At 37.2% G+C, this 21,893-nt stretch overlaps 1 protein-coding gene across 3 annotated transcripts; it reads right to left on the bottom strand.

The window, feature by feature from the left end:
* Nucleotides 1-9,470: 9,470 nt before the first annotated feature.
* LOC575309 (SIN3-HDAC complex-associated factor) lies at nucleotides 9,471-21,613 on the bottom strand. 3 transcript variants are annotated; one of them, XM_011664243.2, is made up of 6 exons: nucleotides 21,440-21,613; nucleotides 14,793-14,909; nucleotides 12,618-12,763; nucleotides 11,592-11,817; nucleotides 10,671-10,827; nucleotides 9,471-10,074 (listed from the first exon to the last, which is right to left on the bottom strand). In XM_011664243.2, the coding sequence occupies exons 1-6, from the start codon at nucleotides 21,576-21,578 to the stop codon at nucleotides 9,702-9,704; spliced, it is 1,158 nt and encodes a 385-aa protein (XP_011662545.2). In that variant the 5' UTR covers nucleotides 21,579-21,613; the 3' UTR covers nucleotides 9,471-9,701. The 3 variants fall into 3 exon arrangements, with proteins under 3 accessions (XP_011662545.2, XP_011662544.1, XP_780813.2); XM_011664242.2 differs by lacking the exon at nucleotides 21,440-21,613 and adding an exon at nucleotides 21,171-21,296; XM_775720.5 differs by lacking the exon at nucleotides 21,440-21,613 and adding an exon at nucleotides 20,558-20,980.
* Between the last annotated feature and the right edge of the window lie 280 nt (nucleotides 21,614-21,893).

The following is a 21,893-nucleotide window of genomic DNA, read 5'->3' as shown; positions in this document are numbered from 1 at the left end:
CAATTAAGAAAAAGTGAGAGCGATTGGCAATTAATTCTCTCAATCTATTATCTGAAATTTCTCAGAAACTGCATATCTGTTGTTGACGATCTGGTGTAACACTCTTATGTTAAAGCCAATCTTAAACTCTGGTATTGGAGTCGTATGTCGAGAGAACACGGCTATAATTCATTCTGGATTGTTTATCCTGCAGTAGATTGATTGTTTGAAACAGTAAAATAAAAACAAACTGACAAAAACTTGCTGGAAATCATCTTTAATAAAAACCACAACTTTTATTTACACATAGTGACCTGTGTTAAGCATTATGGTGTCGGGCATACTTAGTTACATTGATTTCCTTATCTTTCTATGCTCATTACTCTGCCTCTATACATTTTCAACCAAAATCGTTAAACTTGAATATTCAGTTTAAGTTTTGTTGGGTTCTGTGAGAATTTATTTTCTATCATTACCGGAACTCGAGCTTATCTTTAAGACAAAGGACAGCTTATGCTGGTAGCTTTTATTCAGACCAATTTAATGAAAAGGAATTACCATCCTGTTGTGTATCAATAGACTAATTGAGAGGGATTATACTATAGGGTAAGGAGTTGTATGTAACATGGTAATCTGTATACCGGAGCTTGGCCATTGTAACGCTGGGGGAATTGATTTATATACAAAAGCAGGGCAATTTAATTGGGAATATGCCATCCCATCCGGCATTCTAAACAATATCTAAGAATAAAACAACCTTCATGCATATTTGACTCTTGCATAAGTGAGATCGCTTATCAAATTATGTGAGGGTATTGTTTTGTTTTTTGTTTGTTTTTAGCTCGAAGAATTTTAGCCGGTACCCGTTTGTTTTTGTTTTTCATCATTAAAAAATGCAAACAGCGATACGAATGTAATGAAATATGTTTGCACATGACACGTAGTCCGTACATCAACATTTAGGGGCAGAGTCGGCTTTGAAGAAAAAAGAAAAGAAAAGAAATACAAAGAACAAAAATTGTTGGGACAATTCATACATGTTTTAGACATAACCATTGAAAGATATTTGTCTTTGTTGACTATGAATTGTCCCTCCGTGCACAATAATTTTTTAACATGGAACTAGAAAACTAGAAAACAAAAATAAATATATAGAAATACTCGATAATCGTTATTTTACTTTGAAGCAGTTTAAATGAGATTCATTTATAATCATGACAATTCAACGAGTTTCTTTACTCCCTAAAATCCAAGAACTTACTTCAGCTGTACTGTAGAGTGAAATCGTGAAGATACTGATAAAATTCTCCGACATTTCTTTTAAATGTCGACATTTTTATTTTCTTTCCCAAGGAGACAAAAGAAGCAAGTGTCCTTATGTTCTTTTCAACTAGTTTTAGTTGTTTTCCTTAGTGTTGTTGTTCGAGAGATATAAAGTAGTGCCCCAAGAGTGAAGGTACTTGTACTGTTTCTTGTTTTTTTAGATAGTAGTCTACAAAGTACCGATCAACCAACAAACAAACAACAACATCATAATCAACAACAACACCAACAGCAAAACAGCAATAACAACATCATCAAAAATATGAACATCAACAACAAAATATGTTTATACTGCCTTTCGTCCTCGGATCAGCTCGCACTGGCACCAGACATGACGTCATTCAGGTCATGGATGCATTTTGCTGAAGTTGGTCTTGATCCTGTGTCAAGGCGGTCAATGTATTATCTTGATAGTAAGCTGTGAAGGTTGGTGGTCACTTTCCCGATGGTCTTGACCGTTCAATGGTAATGGTCACTATTCACGAGCAGTGGTCATTTATCTCTTTTTGATCGTTGGTTTTTGTTTTGTGTTAATGTCTCACTTTCAAGGTTTGAACATACGTTATTGCTGGCCAACCTGTACAGGACTTCGACCCTATTTTTAATTTGATTCTTGATTGTAGTAAATGCGTATGTAAAGAAGCCCACCCCCCCCCCCTCTCTCTCTCTCTCTGTTCCATTATTTTATTAAAATCTCTCTCTCTTCTTTTCCATTCTCTATCTTAAAATATCTCTCTTGTCTATCTCTTCTTTTTCAATCTCTATTTAAATTATATCTCCTGTATATCTCTCCTTTACTCTATCTGCTCCCCCTCTCTTTTTTCCATTCTCTGTTTGAAATCTCTCTCCACTACTCTACTCCCTCTTTCTATCCCATTATTTATTTGAAATCTCTCTCTCTCTCTAATTCTCTCTTCTTTTCCATTCTCTATTTAAATTATCTCTCCTGTTTATCTCTCTTACTCTACTCCCCCCTCTCTCTCTCTCCCCCATTATTTAATTGAAATATATCTCCCTCTCTCTTCTTTTCCATTCTCTATTTTTTATCTCTCCCGTCTATCTTTCTTAATCTGCTTCCTCCCCTCTCTCTCTCATTATTTCATCCTTTATTCAAAATCTCACTCCTTTCTCTCTCTCTCTCTCTCTCTCTCTCTCTCTCTCTCTCTCTCTCTCTCTCTCTCTCTCCTTTTCCATTCTCTATTCAAAATCTATCTTACTCTCTTCCTCCTCACCTTTCCATTCTCTATCTAAAATCTCACTCCCTCTCTCTGCCAAACTGTCTCATTACGTCTAACCAGCATTTGTTATCACATCAAAGTAAAATGAAATGGACCACAAAATATCACAGAAATAGCACATCTTGCTTTCGTTTAATTTGTTCAAAGAAATTCAACACGACTCGAATACAGACACAGCTTGCTTATATCGCAAGCACAACACCACATTTCACGAACTATTCAATATTATAATTCTAGACGTGTCACTCCACAGTAATATGTACACATTTTTGAGATGCATATCGTTACAAATAAATAAGTATTGCAAAATATGTATTGCATATTCAGCATTATATACAAGAAATTCAGATTTCAATTAAAAAAATTGTAATTAATTATCATATTTGATAAAGGAGTTTTAAAAAATGTTCATGGATTAGTCTTTCGCTTTGTCAATCACGAGTTAAAAATGGCAAGTTCGTTGCAAATGGAAAATAAGCCTAGGCGAGAAAGAGATACAAAGTTTTACAAGTGATAGAACGTTTCATACTGATGGAATGGCTCTTACGTCATTCAACCCCCCCCCCCCCCCCCCCCCCCCCCCCCCCCCCCGAATCGATCATTTTAAGTGTATTGACCCTTGTTATATTTGAAAGGCTTTTCCACAGATTGTAATGTCCTACTGATTGTGACATAGAACATTATGAGAAGCACCAAGGTGACATGTGATTTCAAAAAACATAATAATAACAGTTCCAAGTTTTTCATTGAAATAAAGATAAATGTATGTCAATATTATCAGACCCTGTCTCCCCAATATCATATCGGAAAACTTTTATGATGGATCAGAAATAATTACATTCGCAGTATTTTATAAATCACAGGACCAAAATTAATTGATTGTTATATTATCATTAATACAAAAAGGAAAGAATAATGGTTGGGTCAAAGTATTTTTTTTTTTCGAGTGACGAAATGAATATTTTGGTCTTGAAATAGCTAGAAGGTTTAGCTACCATATTTTCTTTCTGTTTTAAATTCGTCCATGATGCATATCGGCCATCATGTAACCCTGTAAAATATCAGCTCGGTCCATGCAATATTGGACACTTTAAAAAACTGGCATCTCGCATAGTAATGGAAGATTGTGTGATTTACACATTATTACAATACATGCAATGAATAATGTAGTACAAGAGGCTTATATCAACATTCAATGGTGAAAAGTGATTATTTGGAACGTTCAAGACCGAGATTACCATCTACTATTTCAAAAACTTATTACTGCAAGTACTTTTACAATCACAGCAAGAAAATCAACGTAAACTATTTGACTTCACAATAAAAAAAAATTACAGTCTATCCAGAAAGTATGGAAAAACAGGTTTGCAATTCATGTCAATTTGCAAATATATACTGTGTTCATAATAGTCTTCATGAGACAAAATACATTTAGATTCCATTTTACTGTTAATTCACATTGTCCAATTTTTGTTTTAATAGCCTACTGAATAATAAGCATTCATTATTTTTAGTTTCTTTAGAATGAATAAGTTTCTGGCATCCTTATTGTAACCTTGCATTTAATTACAACTACCTTTATATAAAATATCCACTTAGATTCAGGAATCAATTCGTCACAAAATTATCACTTCCAAAATACACGCAGGTCTACTTCAATTTCAAGTTTGATAATTCAGTAAAGAGTATAGTACCACAAACAACTGTTCCTCGGCCAGAAAAAAATATTTATAAATATATTTGCAACATTGCTTATTTGAAAATTCACTTCAATCCTCTGTAATTTGATCAAATTTCAGTTAATGGAAATGTTTGCGAGTTCGCAATAATCTAAAACTTCAATTCATTTTTAAGATCAAGTGATTCCAAAATAATAATTACAGTCCATGTGAAATAAAATATACAAAATATTAGATCAAGAGGCTTTCTGCCTCTTAAATAATCAACATGTATGCATCAGCAAATTACATCCTACCATTACACAACACATATTAATGATGTTTACAATTATATAATTTCACAATGAAATAAGACATTTCACATTGACGTATTGCTTATGATTTTTGGACATACCACTGTCCAATATATGAGGCGAATGGAAGTTTTTTATATATTTTTTTTTTATTAAAGGCTACAGACGAAGACAGAGACAGACATTGGGTAGTCGGCAAACACACACAAACCCTTGTCGGATGCGATGTGTAGCAAAGTGGCTGATCTATAAGACTACTGCCTACTGCACTTATTGGGCTATGTACTATGAACATGACTGACAAAGAAAGCGGACAAAATATACAGTTCCTCAGGTAGACAAAGGAGCATCCCTTCACTGCTATTATGTAAAAATGTGTAGAACAGGTGTCACATGCATATTCACCTTTTTACATAATAGCAGTGAAGGGATGTTCCTTTGTCTACCTGAGGAACTGTATATTTTGTCCATCATGTTCATAGTGTAGCTGCTCCTATTAATTTGTAGAATCTCTTTGATTTAACACAACCTTCATTTCATTATTTTCTTGTTTGGTTTTTATTTGATATTTTCTTTTTCCTTTTATTTACATGAAAATACAAAGTAAAGAGTAAACGAGACTGATGGAGCTAGGCTTGATCGGCCCAATACTTTGAGGATTTGTGTTTAACTTAAGTGTCAAATAATGTCTGCGCCTGTAGATTAGGCATTTGACATCCACTGGCTGGGCGATTTCCTGGTTCGTTAACTGACAAGACAATACATTGAGCATTTGCATATGAGATTAAATGTGGAGGATTGTCACAAAACTTGTTTTCAGGTCAAACATTTTCTTTTCCAAAGCTGCAAGCAGAGACATAAGGTCATTTACAGGTTAGTTTGATTAGAAAGGTGATATAATCATTGTTTGTTTTGTTCTGTGTTTTCATAGATGTAGAACAGGTTTCCTGCCATTATAGGTCACTTCAATTGATCATGTAGTAGGACAGTGCTTTGATTAATGTGTTACTTAATTGTTACATGGGATTTAGACTTGTAGGCAAAGCCTTTGTCAACCCCAAATGCACAGCGGTATAGCACTGACCGGGTCTGAGCTACATGTAGCCAGTATGTAGACTATACATTCTACATAGGATACACAGTCATTATCAATTGGTAGTCTAAACGCACAGACTCTAATTTGAAACTTTAACACAACCAAGTCAGGAGGAGCTTAAATGCAGAGCCTATGGTGTGCGGTAGACCGTGCAGTCAGCCTAGTCTTTACAGTGCAGACAGTTTATAACACAAAACTACTGACAATGGTTTGGCCTGCAAACTGTATAATTATGTACTATATTTAGCCTATGATTGCAGACCCCTTTACTATAGTGAACTACCTAAAACGCCTGCAAGTGAGCTGTTACTGTGCATGTGAGCAAGGGCTTTGCAAGGGGCAAGTGACCTCTCCCTCCCCCACCCCCAAAATAATTTTACAATTAAAAAAAAAAATTGTCAGCAAAAATTAACTCTCAGTCAAAACTCAAAACCTGATTTCTTTTGTGATTGAGTGATTCTCTGGCAAAAAAAAGAAAAAAAGGTCACCAATTTCACACATTTTGCACACAGAAACTTTGAAAGAGGTGAATCCCCCCACCCCAAGCAACACCCCTGCTCTTCGTTTGAAAATAACCTATACGTGTAGGTATATCTAATTGTCTATGAAAGGGAAAAGTCTAGCTATATATTGTGTACATTATACAAACAGGACTTTGTTCACATTTCTAAAAGTCTTTGGTCAATTAATGAAAACATTCACATTGAAAAAAGTATACCTAGATGATTAGCATACAATATGGAAGGGATAATATGGACGTATACAAGGCAAGGTGTTTTTTCGGGAGGTACTACTTTTCAGCCTGACTTGAAAGGGCAAGAAATAATCAAAATTAGAAATTGCACAAAGAAAAATACAGCTATCCTTATCTAGATATACAGGAGAAACATATAAATAATACATTTTGATTTATTTAGGATATAAGATTTAAGTATTACAAATATGTATTCCTGAGCTTTGCAAGGATTGGGTGTTTAGTTTTTGTTTAATAATAGTGTGGTGTAGATTAAAAACTACGAAGAATGCATAGAGTGAAGTGCATAAAGTTGATTCAATACCATGATATGTGCTAACACCTACAGTGTAAAACTTCAGTGTTAACCAGGCGCCACTGAGTAAATAGAATGATTTGGGGTAAATAAAAGATTTGGCGTTATTACAAGAAATTTTAAACTGGCACCACAGGTTTGGTGTTAATTTTGCTTAACACCACACATTTTAACATTAACACCACGCTGCTTAACACCACTGGGGAGCGTTACAATATTAAACACTGACTGTACACATACATATTGTACAGAACATTACGGTAGGTGTAAGACTCAAGTGTAAGCATTAAATAAAACTGGATGTAGTTGGCATGTTCTTCAATGTTCATTTCCCTCAGTGTTTACTATGGACTACACCCTAGGTGTAACATGGACTAAACTTGTGGTGTAAAATAGACTACACTTGTGGTGTTACATGGACTACACTCTCGATGTAACATGGACTACACTCTTGGTGTAACATGGACTACACTTGTGGTGTTACATGGACTACACTCATGGTGTAATGTGGACTACGCTCATGGTGTTAAATGGTCTACACTCTCAGTGTAACATGGACAACACTTGTAGTGTTACATGGACTACATTCTTGGTGTAACATGGACGACACTCATGATGTTACATGGACTACACTCTCAGTGTAACATGGACAACACTTGTGGTGTTACATGGACTACACTTGTGGTGTAACATGGACACTCTCAGTGTTACATGGACTACACTCATGGTGTTAAATGGACTACACTCTCGGTGTAACATGGACTACACTCTCGGTGTAACATGGACTACACCCACGGTGCTTGCAAACTGCTCAGCTTTCTGGTGTACTAATGCAAAACACTTCTGACAAATATACACAAACACTGAACACATACACTGCTGGTTGACACATACAGACTTCCACATGCATACATACATACATACATACATACGTGAAATTACATATTTACATTTCTATCATTATAATATACTTCGTTTCCATACAACCTTCTTCTTCTATCTCTTTTGGCCCTTTTTGGCAATAAATAGAGTTAAAAAATAAGAGCATCTGAATAAAAAAATTAGCCTTTCTCTCTCTCTCTCTGTAGTAACAACACTCAAAAAAATACTTTCAATTGCAACATATCTCATCAAGAAAATAATGCATCTATAATAAAATTATGCATTTATAATAAACCTCACTTTGTCCACATCATATAACAGCAACCAACATTCAATAACAAAGAACAGTTTTGTTTGCAATGGGCTACTAAGAAAAGAGGAAATTCCTGGTTTTGTGGTCTGTTAAAATTAAAAAGGGACATATTGTCACACTTACGGTACATTGGAGTTCAATTCTCCCCATCCCCAAAACCACTTTTAGTAATTGTATGTCTTTTCTTTTTTCTCCTTGTTTTTCTTATATTATCATTTGATGTCTAGCCTCCTTCCTGAAGAATAGATTTTATTTTAATGTAATTCATACAGAAAAATGGTTTATTGAATATAACTTTTGAATGTGTTCATAACACGACAGCTATGGATACAGCTAGCATATTATATCCAACTTCAATTGTCTATACAGCAAATGAAGATAAGCCAATTTTATTGCATTTTTTTTAAACACCATTTTTATACTTTGCATTTTTTATTGAAGGTTAAATTGTGCCCTCAATTTGCTCGAGCACAACAGAAAATGCATGTATACATGCATTAGAAAACTAATGTGTTTTACCAGCTTTGTAGTGTACAGTTGAAAGTTCATAATGAATGAACAGTATTTAAAGTAGCCATTCGCTCAATCAAACATTCTTAGCAAATTTCTCCTCTTTACTTTGTGGCACAGCAAACAATCATACATCATTCATCCAATGACGCACCATTGGTACACATTCAATTTTGAAAAGTCTGTATCGAGGGGTCAGTGACTCAAAGACGTAACTACATTTTAAGAAAAAGTGATTTATGTGTCACTGAACACTTGGGCCTTAAGGAGTTAAGTCTATGTTTCACTAGCCATTGACTTCAATGGGGTGTTAGGTGCGGTTAAGTCTTTGTGTTTCCAGTAGCGCCTACATTTTTCTGAACATTTTGATATCAAATACTCATTTCGGCAAAATATGGAGTTACGTCTTTGTGCCACTGAACCATCGACATACAATTTTGACAAGTCTTTATGATAAGTTACATAAAAGACGGGTATTTGCATCGATCTCCACGATATGCACACATTAATTGTACGCTCAGAGCCAGAAGGGATTATTTCAAATCATTTACAACAATGTAAAATGCCCTTCTGGCTCTCAACAGGGTAAGCGTTACCTGTATATCGTTCTGTTTACCTTAAGCCAACGCACAGCCTGATGTGTGTGCAGCAAACTCGTGTATGCACACTTGAACATATTGGGATCTTGTTATATACACAAACACATCCTCGTATAATTATGAATCCCATTGGGGCAATGATGATCAAGTGTGTGTGTGTTCATCACAAGAATGGCCATTGTGACCTCACAAAGACATCTTTCAGCATAATTCTTGAAAGACATCTTTCAGCGCGATTCCTCGACCGGGTTACCTTCTTGTTCATTACAAAAGAGATGGCTAATAAGGTGAAGATGGAACTGCCGATGGGAGAGAGGATAGAGACTCATGTCAGCAAAATCACAAATCTAGACATCTGAAGTGATGATGAAGCCAACCATTGAAATCCATTCTTACACTGCACATGAATGAGGCTTTTGCAGACGCAAATCAGCTTCACACTACTCACGTCTGCGACTCACCAGTTGCCAACCTCAAGATGTGGCATATGGGAGCTAGTCAAAAAACCAGGCTGTGTTTATGTAAAGATTGGAGATCTGACCTCTACATGCAGACCAATTCACATCTCGCTCTTCCGTAAACAGACATACGAATCTAAAGGCTGGACGATTTTGAGGAAGAACTCACTTGATTCCGGCGCTGACATTCAAGTACAACACAATATTCTTTTGACCAAGGTTGAGGGAACAAACAACAGTTCAGGAAGTCTTATAATATCTTGGAAGAGGACACATGCAACACTAGCATGATTCCATGATGTCACTTCCTGTTAACCTCTGCCCTTCGACCTCTGCAGAGTGAGCTAATAAGCTGAGGTCATCCGACTCCGAGCTGTCGTTGGATCCCTCGCTACCGATACTGTCCTGTCTCGCCCCACGCTTGTTGGTCACTGCTGCGATGGGGTCGCTGCTGACCACACCCTTGTTGCAAGAGAGGGCAGGGCTTGGCTTGTGCTGGGAAGAGGGGTCAGAGGGTGACCTGTGGGCGGGGCTAGGGGTCGGCCGTCTGACCCCTGACCCCAGGCAGGAGTTTGCGCACGGTCTGAGGAGCTGTGGGTGCACCATGATCTCTCCTCGCACCCCCTTGAAGATGGTCCCACAACAAATCTTCTCCCTGTTAAAGAAAAATATATATACATTAATGACCATCTTTTAATCAAAAACTGAAAGAAGTGATGAAGTCATGAATGATGATGATAATAATGATGATAATAAAATTAATGATGATGGTAATGGTAATTGTGTATTGGTGGTCATATTGATGGTAAAAATGATGGTCATTAGATAAAACTTCAATGTAACACATTAATCAAAGTGACCTACAGTATATTGACCTGAAACCTGTTCTACATCCATAAAATCAATATTAACATCATAATATATCTACAATCATAAATTGTTGTCGATTAATAATTCCTTTCTAACAAGTTTTCAACACAACTTAGCCCTACAATTCACTCTAACGAATTGGAACTGAGGAGAATTCAAAGAAACGGCACAAGTCAGAACTAATATCCTTCATTACACTTAAAGCTACATCATGCTTCTTCTTCAGATATCATTAAAAATTATTCCACGCTGTAGATATGATATGACTTACTGAAGCACTCAACTATGGACTTATATTGCTTCACTAAGTGCTCTGAAGAAGAACAACATATAAACAAAAGCACTTTGTTAAAGAAAAAGATTTATTTTAAAATTGCCTACATTTTCCAGTAAGAAGTGTCAATGATGGAGGCCAGTAGAGGGGGTAGTTCATCCAAGTCATCTGATGATATTAAGCCTGTTCTAGATCTTGGCTGGGAGGCTACTGAGATGTCTGAGGCATCACTGGGGGTGGGGCTAGGTGGCGATGCATCTTCCGCTGAGAGGTACGCAAAGGAGAGGAAGGGAAAAGACATGATTATTGTCTGCATTTGATTAGTGCTATTAACATGCAGGGCCCTCGTGGAGAACAGTATTAATACTGATGAGGCTACCCTGGGTAAACAAGACATATTATTATCATTATTGTTTATTACTACTAAAAGGATAGCTGAGTTCTTCTTCCAGACCGCAAATGCCTTCAAAGTGCACGGTTATTGCTCTTATTCTTATTTATGACATTTCTATTGCTCTTTTAGGACCTAAAATTGCTATGAAGGTAATTTTAGACCCCAAAATGTGTGCAATTTAGCAAATACGATCATACCAATTCAGCTCCACTTTTAAAATAATAATGGTAACTGTTAATTAATTTATTCATTAATAATAACAATACACAGGCCGGCTGGTTGTGCGTATTATAACCAACATGAAAAAGCCAATATCGGCATTGGCTGGAATAAAACGTATGAGGGGCTATCTCGTTTTTTCAACGGCTGGTTTAAATTATGGAATATTTGTGGGGCACCAAAAAATATTAGAAATTGTTATATTTATGGATATTTTAGCCGTCTCTGAACCGATTTTGATCAAACAAAGATGATTTTGTCATTTAAATTGTATGTTCTTTCAAATTAGACTCTCAGTTTTTCGTTAGCTCACAAAAAAAAAAATTGCGAAGCACCCTCTGCAACAAAACTCAACTATCCCTTTAAACATCCTATCCAAGGGACCGTACAACTCTAAATTCAATGAATCTCTTACTGTCAGGGTGACTCCTTGCTCTCAGCCCGTCCAGGAGCTGCATCCTCCTCTTCCGCTCGGCGTGCTTCCTCTTGTGTCTCCGGCTCCACCCGTGCTCCGTCACCAGGGAGCCGGGGTTGTTGTTGTTGCAGTTGTTGGAGTAGAGGTTGGTGGGCGCGGTCTTCTGGGTTTTGAGCTTCTGCCTCAGCTGGGACTTCCCCCCTGGCCCCGCCCTGGCATCTACTACCTGGTGGTCGATTGAAGGGAAGGTGTGGTAGAGTGAGTTAGTTCAATTTGGTTCAATCTTATTCTTTTTCTCAATCATACAAAAAAACAATGACAGTTGTGAAGTCCGACAGTTATAAGAGCTATAGAAGAACAATGATATACATGTATATACAGTGCAAGATTGGATGCAATTAAGGGAAAATTGAACTGCTGAAAACCTGCAAGGCCGCGTAGTCCTCAACGTATACAAAATACAAACAAGTTTATCAACCCCACTGGATATACATGCAAGCTTGATATAATTATGAACTTAAAGGTAAAGACCAGTTATGGTCATGCGATTGCATTGTGAAAGAAACGTTGTGGAATCGATCAGAAAAGGTTGATCATCTAGCATCTAGCATCTGCAAGGTTCTGGAATCATCAAAATGATAAGAAATTTGGCCCATTCTTCGTAAAGTTACAAGCACTATACACAGAAAGATGTATATGGGACTACCCTATATCTCTCACAGACCATGAGAGAAACAAATTTACCAAATATATGAATTAGTAGGTGGTTTCCCGGCAAATTTTTTATCATCATGTATTAGTCAAAACATATTCTTTCACATGATTGGTAATGAGAGCTTCCATTTCATTTTTTGAAATTGGGGCGTTTCCAATACTGGTCTTTACCTTTAATACCTTTAAAGGTGCTAAGAAAAAAAAGTTTATCACAAAACACAATTAAAATCCCAAAGGTGAAAAGATAGTTGGAAATAAATGAATTCATTTCCTGATTTTCAGGTGGTAACCATGGCAATGGCTGAAACTTACATGGTTCCAATTCCTCTCGGTTCCCTTGGGTAGTTTCTTCCACCTCTTGATGAGTAGCACACAGGCGTTGCAGATCTCTCCTTGTCTCTGCTGGCCCTCCACCAGGTTGAAGCAGTTCTTGAACTCCATCTCATACTTCTTGCTGTCTGGAAATGTAGATGCATAGTAGAAAAATAAGGTGAACAATAATTTGTGAGCGTTATCATTGTATTATTTGTGATGTCGAAGAACATCAGATAAACAATGTTCCCTGAAAAGCATGGCTCTTCAAATGCCTTAATATTCTTGATATATTCTTGATGTAGTCCAATATACATATTTCTGTGTACAGTGCTTGTAACTTTACCAAGACTGGGCCAAATTTCTTATCATTTTTATGATTCCAGAACCTTGCAGTACACATCAATACTTATATGCCAGATGATCAATCATCAACCTTCTCTGATCGATTCCACAAAGTTTCTTTCACAATGCAATCGCATGACCAGAACTCAACCTTATCTTCAAGTGTTATTCTTGAGTTGAAGAGAAGAGAGCTTACACAGGTGTTTTAACATGTGAGGAAAGTTTTTATTAAAAGGCATGGTTGCGCCCTCTAACTGAATATACATGAAAGTCTGTCAGTTGATCCTATTTATGTGATTTACTGTAGTCAACTGACAGACTATAATGTATATAAACAGGATACTGTTACATAATCCAGTCTTGTATAGCGCATAATACATCATGAGTCTTGATCATGATATCTGGACATGTCTTGGTCTAGTGGATATGTCACCAGAATGTAGATCACATATGGTCCGCGGTTCATTCCCCGCCATGGCACTAATGTCCTTTGACAATACATTAATCTACATTTGCAACACTTGACCTAGGTGAGGTAAATGGGTACCTTTTGCTAGGTAGGACAACTCATAATGTTTGCCCTACCTAGCAACAACTACATGTTATGTTTGCGTTTTGCATCTTGACTACTGAGATTCATTTATTCGTAACAGGTGAATGAAATAATTTGTAATAGGGCAATTACCGGTAACAAAGATTTGTGCATTCAATTTTATTATATTACGAAAATAGTCATACCGGTAGTCTATTATTTCATGATGAAAAGAAAAAAAAATGTTGCAACAGGAAACATGTAATAATGATGATACCTCTGATCATTCTACCATTATTGATATTCATGACTCTAAAGGAAATTAGCACATGACACAGCTGGTAAATGAATGACTCATGACATGGGTTCAAACAGTAGTAGGGCATGTGTGGGATATGATTCATGTTAAATCCTTTATACCGCGGTAAACCTGTGTTAAAGGTCATGTGTTACATTTTGGTCATGACTAGAAATGAGATTCTCTCAGAATAACACAGGGGACTTTATGATAATGATAATAAAAACGGTGCTTATAAAGCGCTAACCACCAAAGTCTGTAAGCGCTAACAAACAAAATACAATGATAAACAATTACTTGTTAAACAAAACCCCCCCAAAAAAATTACAATACATGTACATATGAAATATACATCAATGTGAACAGAGTAAGCTAATCATCAAAAGCAATTTTGAAAAAATGTGTCTTAGAATCTGTGAATGAAAGATCTACCAGACGGAATTGATATATGTAGAAACTGTATAGTAGCCCATATGATAATTGAAAATTTAAAAGCATACAAAGATGAGGATTCGGGGTAAAATGGAGGTGTCGTGATAGAGTGGTTCATTCACTCTCAATCTCAATCTCAATCCTCGTCACTAGGTCCCCAGGGAAACAATATCCATAAGTTTGAATATGCTAGTCAGTACACCAGTCTATTGGGCAACTATAACGTTTCACCTAAACATCTTGATTGAAAGTTAGTTGACATTTGATTAAAATGGGTGTATTAGAGTTAACATGCTTTTATACGGTCAAACCGGCTTTAGTGATCACCCGTCTACAAAGACCAAGTTTTTGTTTCCCTTGAAAATGGTTTCTCATTGAAACATGTACTAAAGGAACCTGTCTACTACAAAGACCACCTGTTTACAAAGACCACTTTTTGTGTTTCCCCTTTGGATGGTCTTTAAAGACAGGTTTCACTGTACTTATGAGTCGGACAAGTTAAAGTACATGTATGTATGTAGTATGTGTACTGTGTGATGTGTCCGAAGGAGGGACTGTTCACACTTACCTGTGAATCTGGAGCTGGATGACTTGGCCTTGCAGATACAGCACCCAGCTACACTGCGGTAGATCTTGGGACGGTGGAATGTGAACATGGCTGCTTGCTTTTGCAAAGGTCTGCAAACTATCATGAGAGAGTACATGAGTTAATTTGTAGAAGGTTGTGAGTCATAAATGTGTAACAGGAGAATAAGATTGAACATGAATACAGCTGAAACATTACTGTAATGAGGGGCACATACATGTATGACCGGTGACCGGTGTGTAAGGCTCAGTCAGTAGAGCGTCCACCTCACAACCACTCACGTTAAAAGACGGGAGTTGCTGCTACCTTGTTTGGTGTTCAACAATAAGAGATAGAGCAACGTCGATCTGGCGCTGCTCAGTGGCTGCCGGGCTCACGATCAATTGGGCAAAAAGAATTTCCATTTTCGGTTTAACTTAATAAAATTTGGAGTGGACTTTAACAAATTATTATTATTATGTACATTTACACAATTTTTTGGGCTGTATTGCCCTTTAGGGTGACAAAACATGGGTCGGTCGGTCAGAAATCTTTATACAAATTTTTAAAAATCTTCTTTTTTCTCCCTCTTTGGGCTGATATTTGTCAGTTTTTGTATTCATTAAACATTTTTTTCTCTAAAAAACAGTAAAATTTTTTCTTCTAAAAGCCGACCATGGATTTCAAGATTTTGGGGTCGGTCGCAAAGGGCAATATAACACTTTTTTGTGTACGCCTTATTATAAATCAAGGCCTCGGTCTATGCTTGTAAGCAATAGTAAGGTGAATGAAATAATTTGTATTGAGGCACATCACAAAGAAGTGTGCATTAAATTTGGTTGCGTTAAGACAATTTCATTTCTCTGATACTCGATACTCATTCCAACAAGAAGAGAGGCTATGCATACATGTACAGTACTTTGATAAGAAGTGATGCGAGATGAGTCATGTGTGTTGTTGGTTTAGATTAAATGGGAACATGGCTCTCCAAGATTACCACCATGATCGAGTTAGGTTGTAAATGTAAAGAGCTAAAGGAAAAGGTGATATGTTTTTTTATTGAAAAATATGAGTCAGCTCACTTTGGCAATAAATATTCAATTTTATTGTACATTAAATTGATAATCATTTTAATTACTACCAAAAATACATTCTTTGATATTGTAAAGTCAAGTTCATTTTAATCTATTATTCAAGGATAGTTTAATCTCACCATCGATCATGTTTGTAATGGTGGTCTAGGTTTTGATACTGTGAGCTTAACTGTATTTTTTGCCCGGCTATAGAATCACAAAACATGTACCAGGTATGCAAATCGCCAATCAACCTTACAACATTTCTACTGCTCATTGTAAATATGTACAATACATTTTTATGTATGGCGCTATAATTGTTAATTGTGATTAGGCTACATGTACACCTGCATGTAAGTAGTCACTGATCCGATTTGCAGCTACACACATAAGATATGTTGCATCTTAATTAAAGTGCATGTGCACCTATGCTAGGAGCTTATGGATTTAATCAAATGAAGATTATGATTATCTACTTGTATGATGTACCTCATGAATATGCATGAGGTGATTCACATTATAGATTAATTAATCACCTGTGTAAAGATCAGTGAATCAAGAGATTGCCCTTGCATGATGAGTCACAGAGTGTGAACGTTCCCATGCTCTACGTGTGTGTGTGTGAGTGCATCGGGTTGGTCTGAGGATGGGGATCGACTCTGTATCATCAAGCATGAGTCATGTGTTCAGATTGCGTGTGAACAATCGCAGTTAATTAATTACTCCTTACACACTAACACGTGTATGTACCTGTATCTATGTTATCATGTGCAATGTGCATAAATTAATGTAATGTACCAGCAGGCCTACATATATCATGAATACCCTTCTCTCATATACCCTGCTTTAATACATCACAGTTGATCTTGTATCGTGCGTGGGGGCGGAAGGTTGAGAGGGGGGGGGGGGGGGGTCAAGGCTGATAAGTGGGTACCTGTAAAAACTATAAATTGTTTTGAAAATGTTTAGCACTGTCACTAACCCTAAAGCAAGTCTCCACACTACTTTTCACCCCTTCTGGACAGGAATTATTTTTAGGGCTACATTGATCACATATTGTTTTTCAGATGGCAATCAATAATAATTGTTAATAATAATAATCCGGTTTTTTATATAGCGCTCAATACACCGATCCAACGATGTACCTAAGCGCTTTACAGATATATTATTACCCCGGTCATCGGATTCAGGCTTACCCACACACAATGTGTGCACATTTTCCACTCCCTGGGGAGCATTCCAAATTGTTAGGGCTCTGAATCACAAGTTATTAAGCTATACCACAAAATGTGGAATTGGCGGATCAAGGGGGGAAGGGGGCGCAAGAAGCACGAAGCCCCTCCCTGGTGATGGTACTAGTTGGATGTATTGTAGTTCTACACAATTACTAGATGCTTTTTAGTATTTCAAAAAAATTTCTGAATTAAAGAAGTAAACACAGAAAAGAGCCTTAAAAATAGATAGCCCAATCAAATATTATCAGTCTAATCTGAATATTGCCATATATCTATTTCATACGATTGAACTTTGTAAGCAAACCTACTAATAGTAGTACTGTACATTTTTGAGCCAAATCTGGCCATTAAGTAACTGCGTAATTTTTGTATTCCTTCTTTCTTCAATGCAGTGCAGACATCACACATCTTATGTATATCATGAAGCCAAACACACAAATTATTTTATTGTATATTGAAGCGACAGCATGAAATGGTTTCCTTTTTCGTTACACCCTCGATACGAGGACCAAATCTATGGATCAATCGGGGCTATTTTCATCTCCCTGACTTACTCGAATCCTACTCTAGAATACATAAATAGTCCATGCATAATTGCTTTCTGATGTTGATGATCGTGATGGAATAACTTTGTGATTGGAAAGCTAGAGAACGCTCTCTATGCCGTTTGTTCTCTCCATTCTCTCTCTCTCTCCTCTTCTCTTCTCTCCGTACATTACCGTTTCTCTTTCATTCTGCTGTCAAAATAGGATTTTCTACAGAAAAAGCCTGTAACTGTTGATAAAATCTTCTCAGATGATATTTGTCGTTCCAGAGCCCCATATACTGTATGTATTTGAGATTTTTAGAACTCATGAAAAGCTTCTCAAACTGCCCCCCCCCCCCCCATGGGATCATATAATCAATTAAATCATCATGCTGCAATATATAAAGTTGAAAAATAAATAAATAAATAAACAAAAACAATAACAACAATCTTTACAATACCCAGATCAGAAACTGTGGTGACTTACTCCTGAATCGATTAAAAATGATTTACTACCGTCTACCGGTACTCAATTATAGTTTCTAGCACCCAGTAACCTATCTATAGCCTGTATCTTGTGTCTACACTTTTCTGCTGGTAACGATGGTACATTTTCAACCTACATGTGCATGATAAGAGATAAATACAAGTACATGTAGCTGATAAGATTACTAGTGTTACATTTGATATTGTTAGTCACAATGCTGTATCACACAGCTGGTAGGGTAAGGGGGGGGGGGGTCATAATGCTAATCAGAGGGGTATACAAGGTGAGAGAGAGAGAGAGAGAGAAAGAGAGACAAAGAGAGAGAGAGAGAAAAATAGACAAAGAGAGACAAAGAGAAAGAGAAATTCAGAGACATTTGATCAAAAGAGCAATTTGGCATGGGAAGCAACAAAGAAATCTCCTCTGCATGAGATCTGCACAAAGGGCTTGGCCAATGTATTGTGTACGCTCTGTAGCGAAATAACAATGAAAGTGAAATATGACTGAAAAAGACGAGACTTAAAAAATGTATCGATACTTGAAGAATATGAATACAATTACTGAGGCAGTCATAATAGTAATCAAATAATTATTTAAGGCTGAAGGGATTCTATTTTCAGGTGGGGGGGGGGGCACTAGAGACAGGTTAGCTGTCACCTGACATACAATGTTTTTGCATTGTGCAGGATGCAAAATGATAATAATGATAATAATAATAATATATGGATGTGCATCGTGCCTTTTCCAGGGGATACTCAGCTAGCATAACTGTCTAAGGACAAATAAAAAATCGTATTTGGTATTTTTTTCAGATGTTTTTTTAAGAAGTCGAGTGAAGTACTATTTCTCAAAAATGAAGGGAGTTTGATCCATTGACATGGCACAACAGATTGAAAAAAATTTGAAACCAGCCAGTTTTCAGGATTTCAAAATGAGAAATGCCTAGTTTCAACGTACTACATAAAGAACAAAATGACAGTCAGTGTCTGCAAACAATGTCCATCAATGGAGTAGACAATATTCTAAAAACATGAAGTAAATTAGACCGAAAGCTTCAGTCTCTATAATCGTCGGTTGTTCCACTGAGACTACGTCTGGCTCCACTAAACCTCCGGTTATAGAGACTGAACGACTGCCTATGCCAGCCTGTGTTGAACTTATACCGCTAGATTTTAGCCGCTAGGCCCCTCCCACAAACTTGCCACGGCCGTATTGTTATGCCCCCAAAATCCCCCAAAATGTCATTTTACCTCGTTCATTTCCAATTTTAAATTAGGCCTAGGCTATAATACATCGGTTCCACTTACTAACTTGATTGATATAATCCGTTTAATGGTCCCTTTTAAGGAAATTATCGGTCAAAATCGACATCCATGTTGAAAATCTTGCAAGCCGTGTTAAACTCTCGCTGCCGTCAATCTCATCCCTTGTAGTCTACGCCGAAGGCAAAATGATTATGAAGGAAAAACTGTGATAACGCCATTACGAACGTGTAGATGGCGCACAGTTTTTCCTTCATAATCATTTTGCCTTCGGCGTAGACTAGAAGGGATGAGATTGACGGCAGCGAGAGTTTAACACGGCTTGCAAGATTTTCAACATGGATGTCGATTTTGACCGATAATTTCCTTAAAAGGGACCATTAAACGGATTATATCAATCAAGTTAGTAAGTGGAACCGATGTATTATACCCTAGGCCTAATTTAAAATTGGAAATGAACGAGGTAAAATGACATTTTGGGGGATTTTGGGGGCATAACAATACGGCCGTGGCAAGTTTGTGGGAGGGGCCTAGCGGCTAAAATCTAGCGGAATAAGTTCAACACAGGCTGGCATAGGCAGTCGTTCTGTCTCTATAACCGGAGGTCTAGTGGAGCCAGACGTAGTCTCAGTGGAACAACCGACGATTATAGAGACTGAAGCTTTCGGTCTAGAAGTAAATATGCTTTGATTTGTAGAGACAAGTAGTTTGCACGTTGACTATACAGACCTAAATGTACATACATGACACTAGCCAGTAGCCCCTATAACAAGTGTTGAACATGACATCATCACAAATGATGGATGCAGTTGGTTTTGATACTAAAGGTCAGAGGTCAGTGACATGTCACGTAAATTGAATGTTATTTGTAAACAGAGGATGAATTGAGAGATTATTCAATAGCTCTCAACCATCTTGTTTACATCAAGACGATTATGAAATGGCAACGATAATTTATATATTTTCATTACAAATAAAATATGCCTCATAATAATAATAAATGTAGAGGTCTACTAGTACTAGTATGACAATGAGTGAATTAAATGAACGCTGAATATCATGTGTCACACTCACGCTAAGAAGAGTAAGACAAGAGTCAACACATTTGTCTTTTAGTTTTTATCAACTTGGCAAATATTTGCTGTCACACAATAGCATTATGAAATTTTAGTATGAAATACTCACATTTTGACAATGACAATATATTCTTCCTCTATAATTTGTCCTAAAATGGTTAAGTCCTGGGAGTGATGTACTAAATCCAACCTAGCTTCAGAGCTGCCAAATTACAACTGTGAGTCTGTGTGTGGTTGAAAATAACCTCTCAAAACTGTCTTTGTCCACCAAGTTCTGGGAGCTAGACCACAATAAAGAAGGAACCTAAACAAAACATCACTCATTGCCAGCTTAGCCCTACCGCAACCCAGTAGGACAGTGTGCATAAATTATGGACCCTTCTGGTCTCGGTGCTACCCAATAGGAACAAAGCACAGGGGGAGAATAAAGCCCAAATCCTGGCCATATATCGCTTTGTTAGGCTCAGTGGCTCGCGACTGGCACGTGCCAGGCACGCGAACAAAGACCCCCAGCGAGGCCCGGTCGATCAACCAGGACCAACCGAAGCCCTTTGTTTATGGAGTACGGAGAGCTCAGCTGAGAGGGGGAAACAAAAACAATCCTAACCCAGGAAATCTCTTGTTTCCGGGGGAAGTTGAAAATAGGGGGAAAAGGGAGAGGAACAAAGCATTAGTATTTCAAGGAGTGGAAGATAATGATAAAAATGGTGAAAAGAATATACCTTGCCACCGCCGATGAAGCAAAATATCTTCAGTGACATTGAAAAATGTCAAGCTTCCCGAATCCTCAAAATTACCATGTTCGGCGACGAATTGATCTGTGTGTAATATAGTGTGCACGCGAGAGCTGGCCTAGCCTAGCCGGTCGGTTCCCCGTTACACACCCACGTGTGTTTTCGTAGTACGCCGGTCAATGAATGCGGCCATGTCGGAAATTCGAAATGAGACCCCATGTTCTTGCTCAAATCAGCTAATCTAGAAGATGTCTTACCTTGAAAATTGACAGATGTACAGATGAATGGATTCTCTAGAGGAGATGACGAACTGGACCTCTGGAGAAAGTTGATACAACACGAAAATCTTTGATAAAAAAATAGAAAGTATTTGGCCTCGGCAAGCGTCTCGATCATCTAGCTGGATGGAGCAATTTAATTCTGATATAGCCCCCTCTATTGTTAGAGTGATATACATATTCGATCAAAACAAAACTGGATTCGGGCAGGGAGATGACCCTGATTCGGGTTTTATTCGAGTTATCAAAAAAAATAATGTTTCTTATCAAAACATTTAAAGAAATTTCTCTCATGACAGACAATGTAAGGGTTTTCATCTGCAGCTTTAATTCAACCTTGCAAGTTAGAGAATGGAAATGTTGGTCAGGCAATTTTGCTGTTTTAATATGGACATTTGTTCAGCTCAAGTTGAAACTTCGCTTTGATAAATTA

Source organism: Strongylocentrotus purpuratus, unplaced genomic scaffold, assembly GCF_000002235.5.
Source record: "Strongylocentrotus purpuratus isolate Spur 01 unplaced genomic scaffold, Spur_5.0 spur5_contig_850, whole genome shotgun sequence".
Lineage (NCBI taxonomy): Eukaryota > Metazoa > Echinodermata > Echinoidea > Camarodonta > Strongylocentrotidae > Strongylocentrotus > Strongylocentrotus purpuratus.
The sequence above is the reverse complement of the archived record's forward strand: the minus strand, read 5'-3'. Positions and strand labels throughout refer to the sequence as shown.

Excerpts from the sequence above, each read along its gene's own strand:
- LOC575309 (XM_011664243.2), bottom strand. The coding sequence starts at position 21,578 with ATGATCGAGACGCTTGCCGAGGCCAAATACTTTCTATTTTTTTATCAA. Across the intron at positions 12,764-14,792 it reads ATCCAGCTCCAGATTCACAG|ACAGCAAGAAGTATGAGATG; the intron begins GTAAGTGTGAAC and ends CTACATTTCCAG. Across the intron at positions 10,828-11,591 it reads AGCAAGGAGTCACCCTGACA|CGGAAGATGCATCGCCACCT; the intron begins GTAAGAGATTCA and ends CGTACCTCTCAG.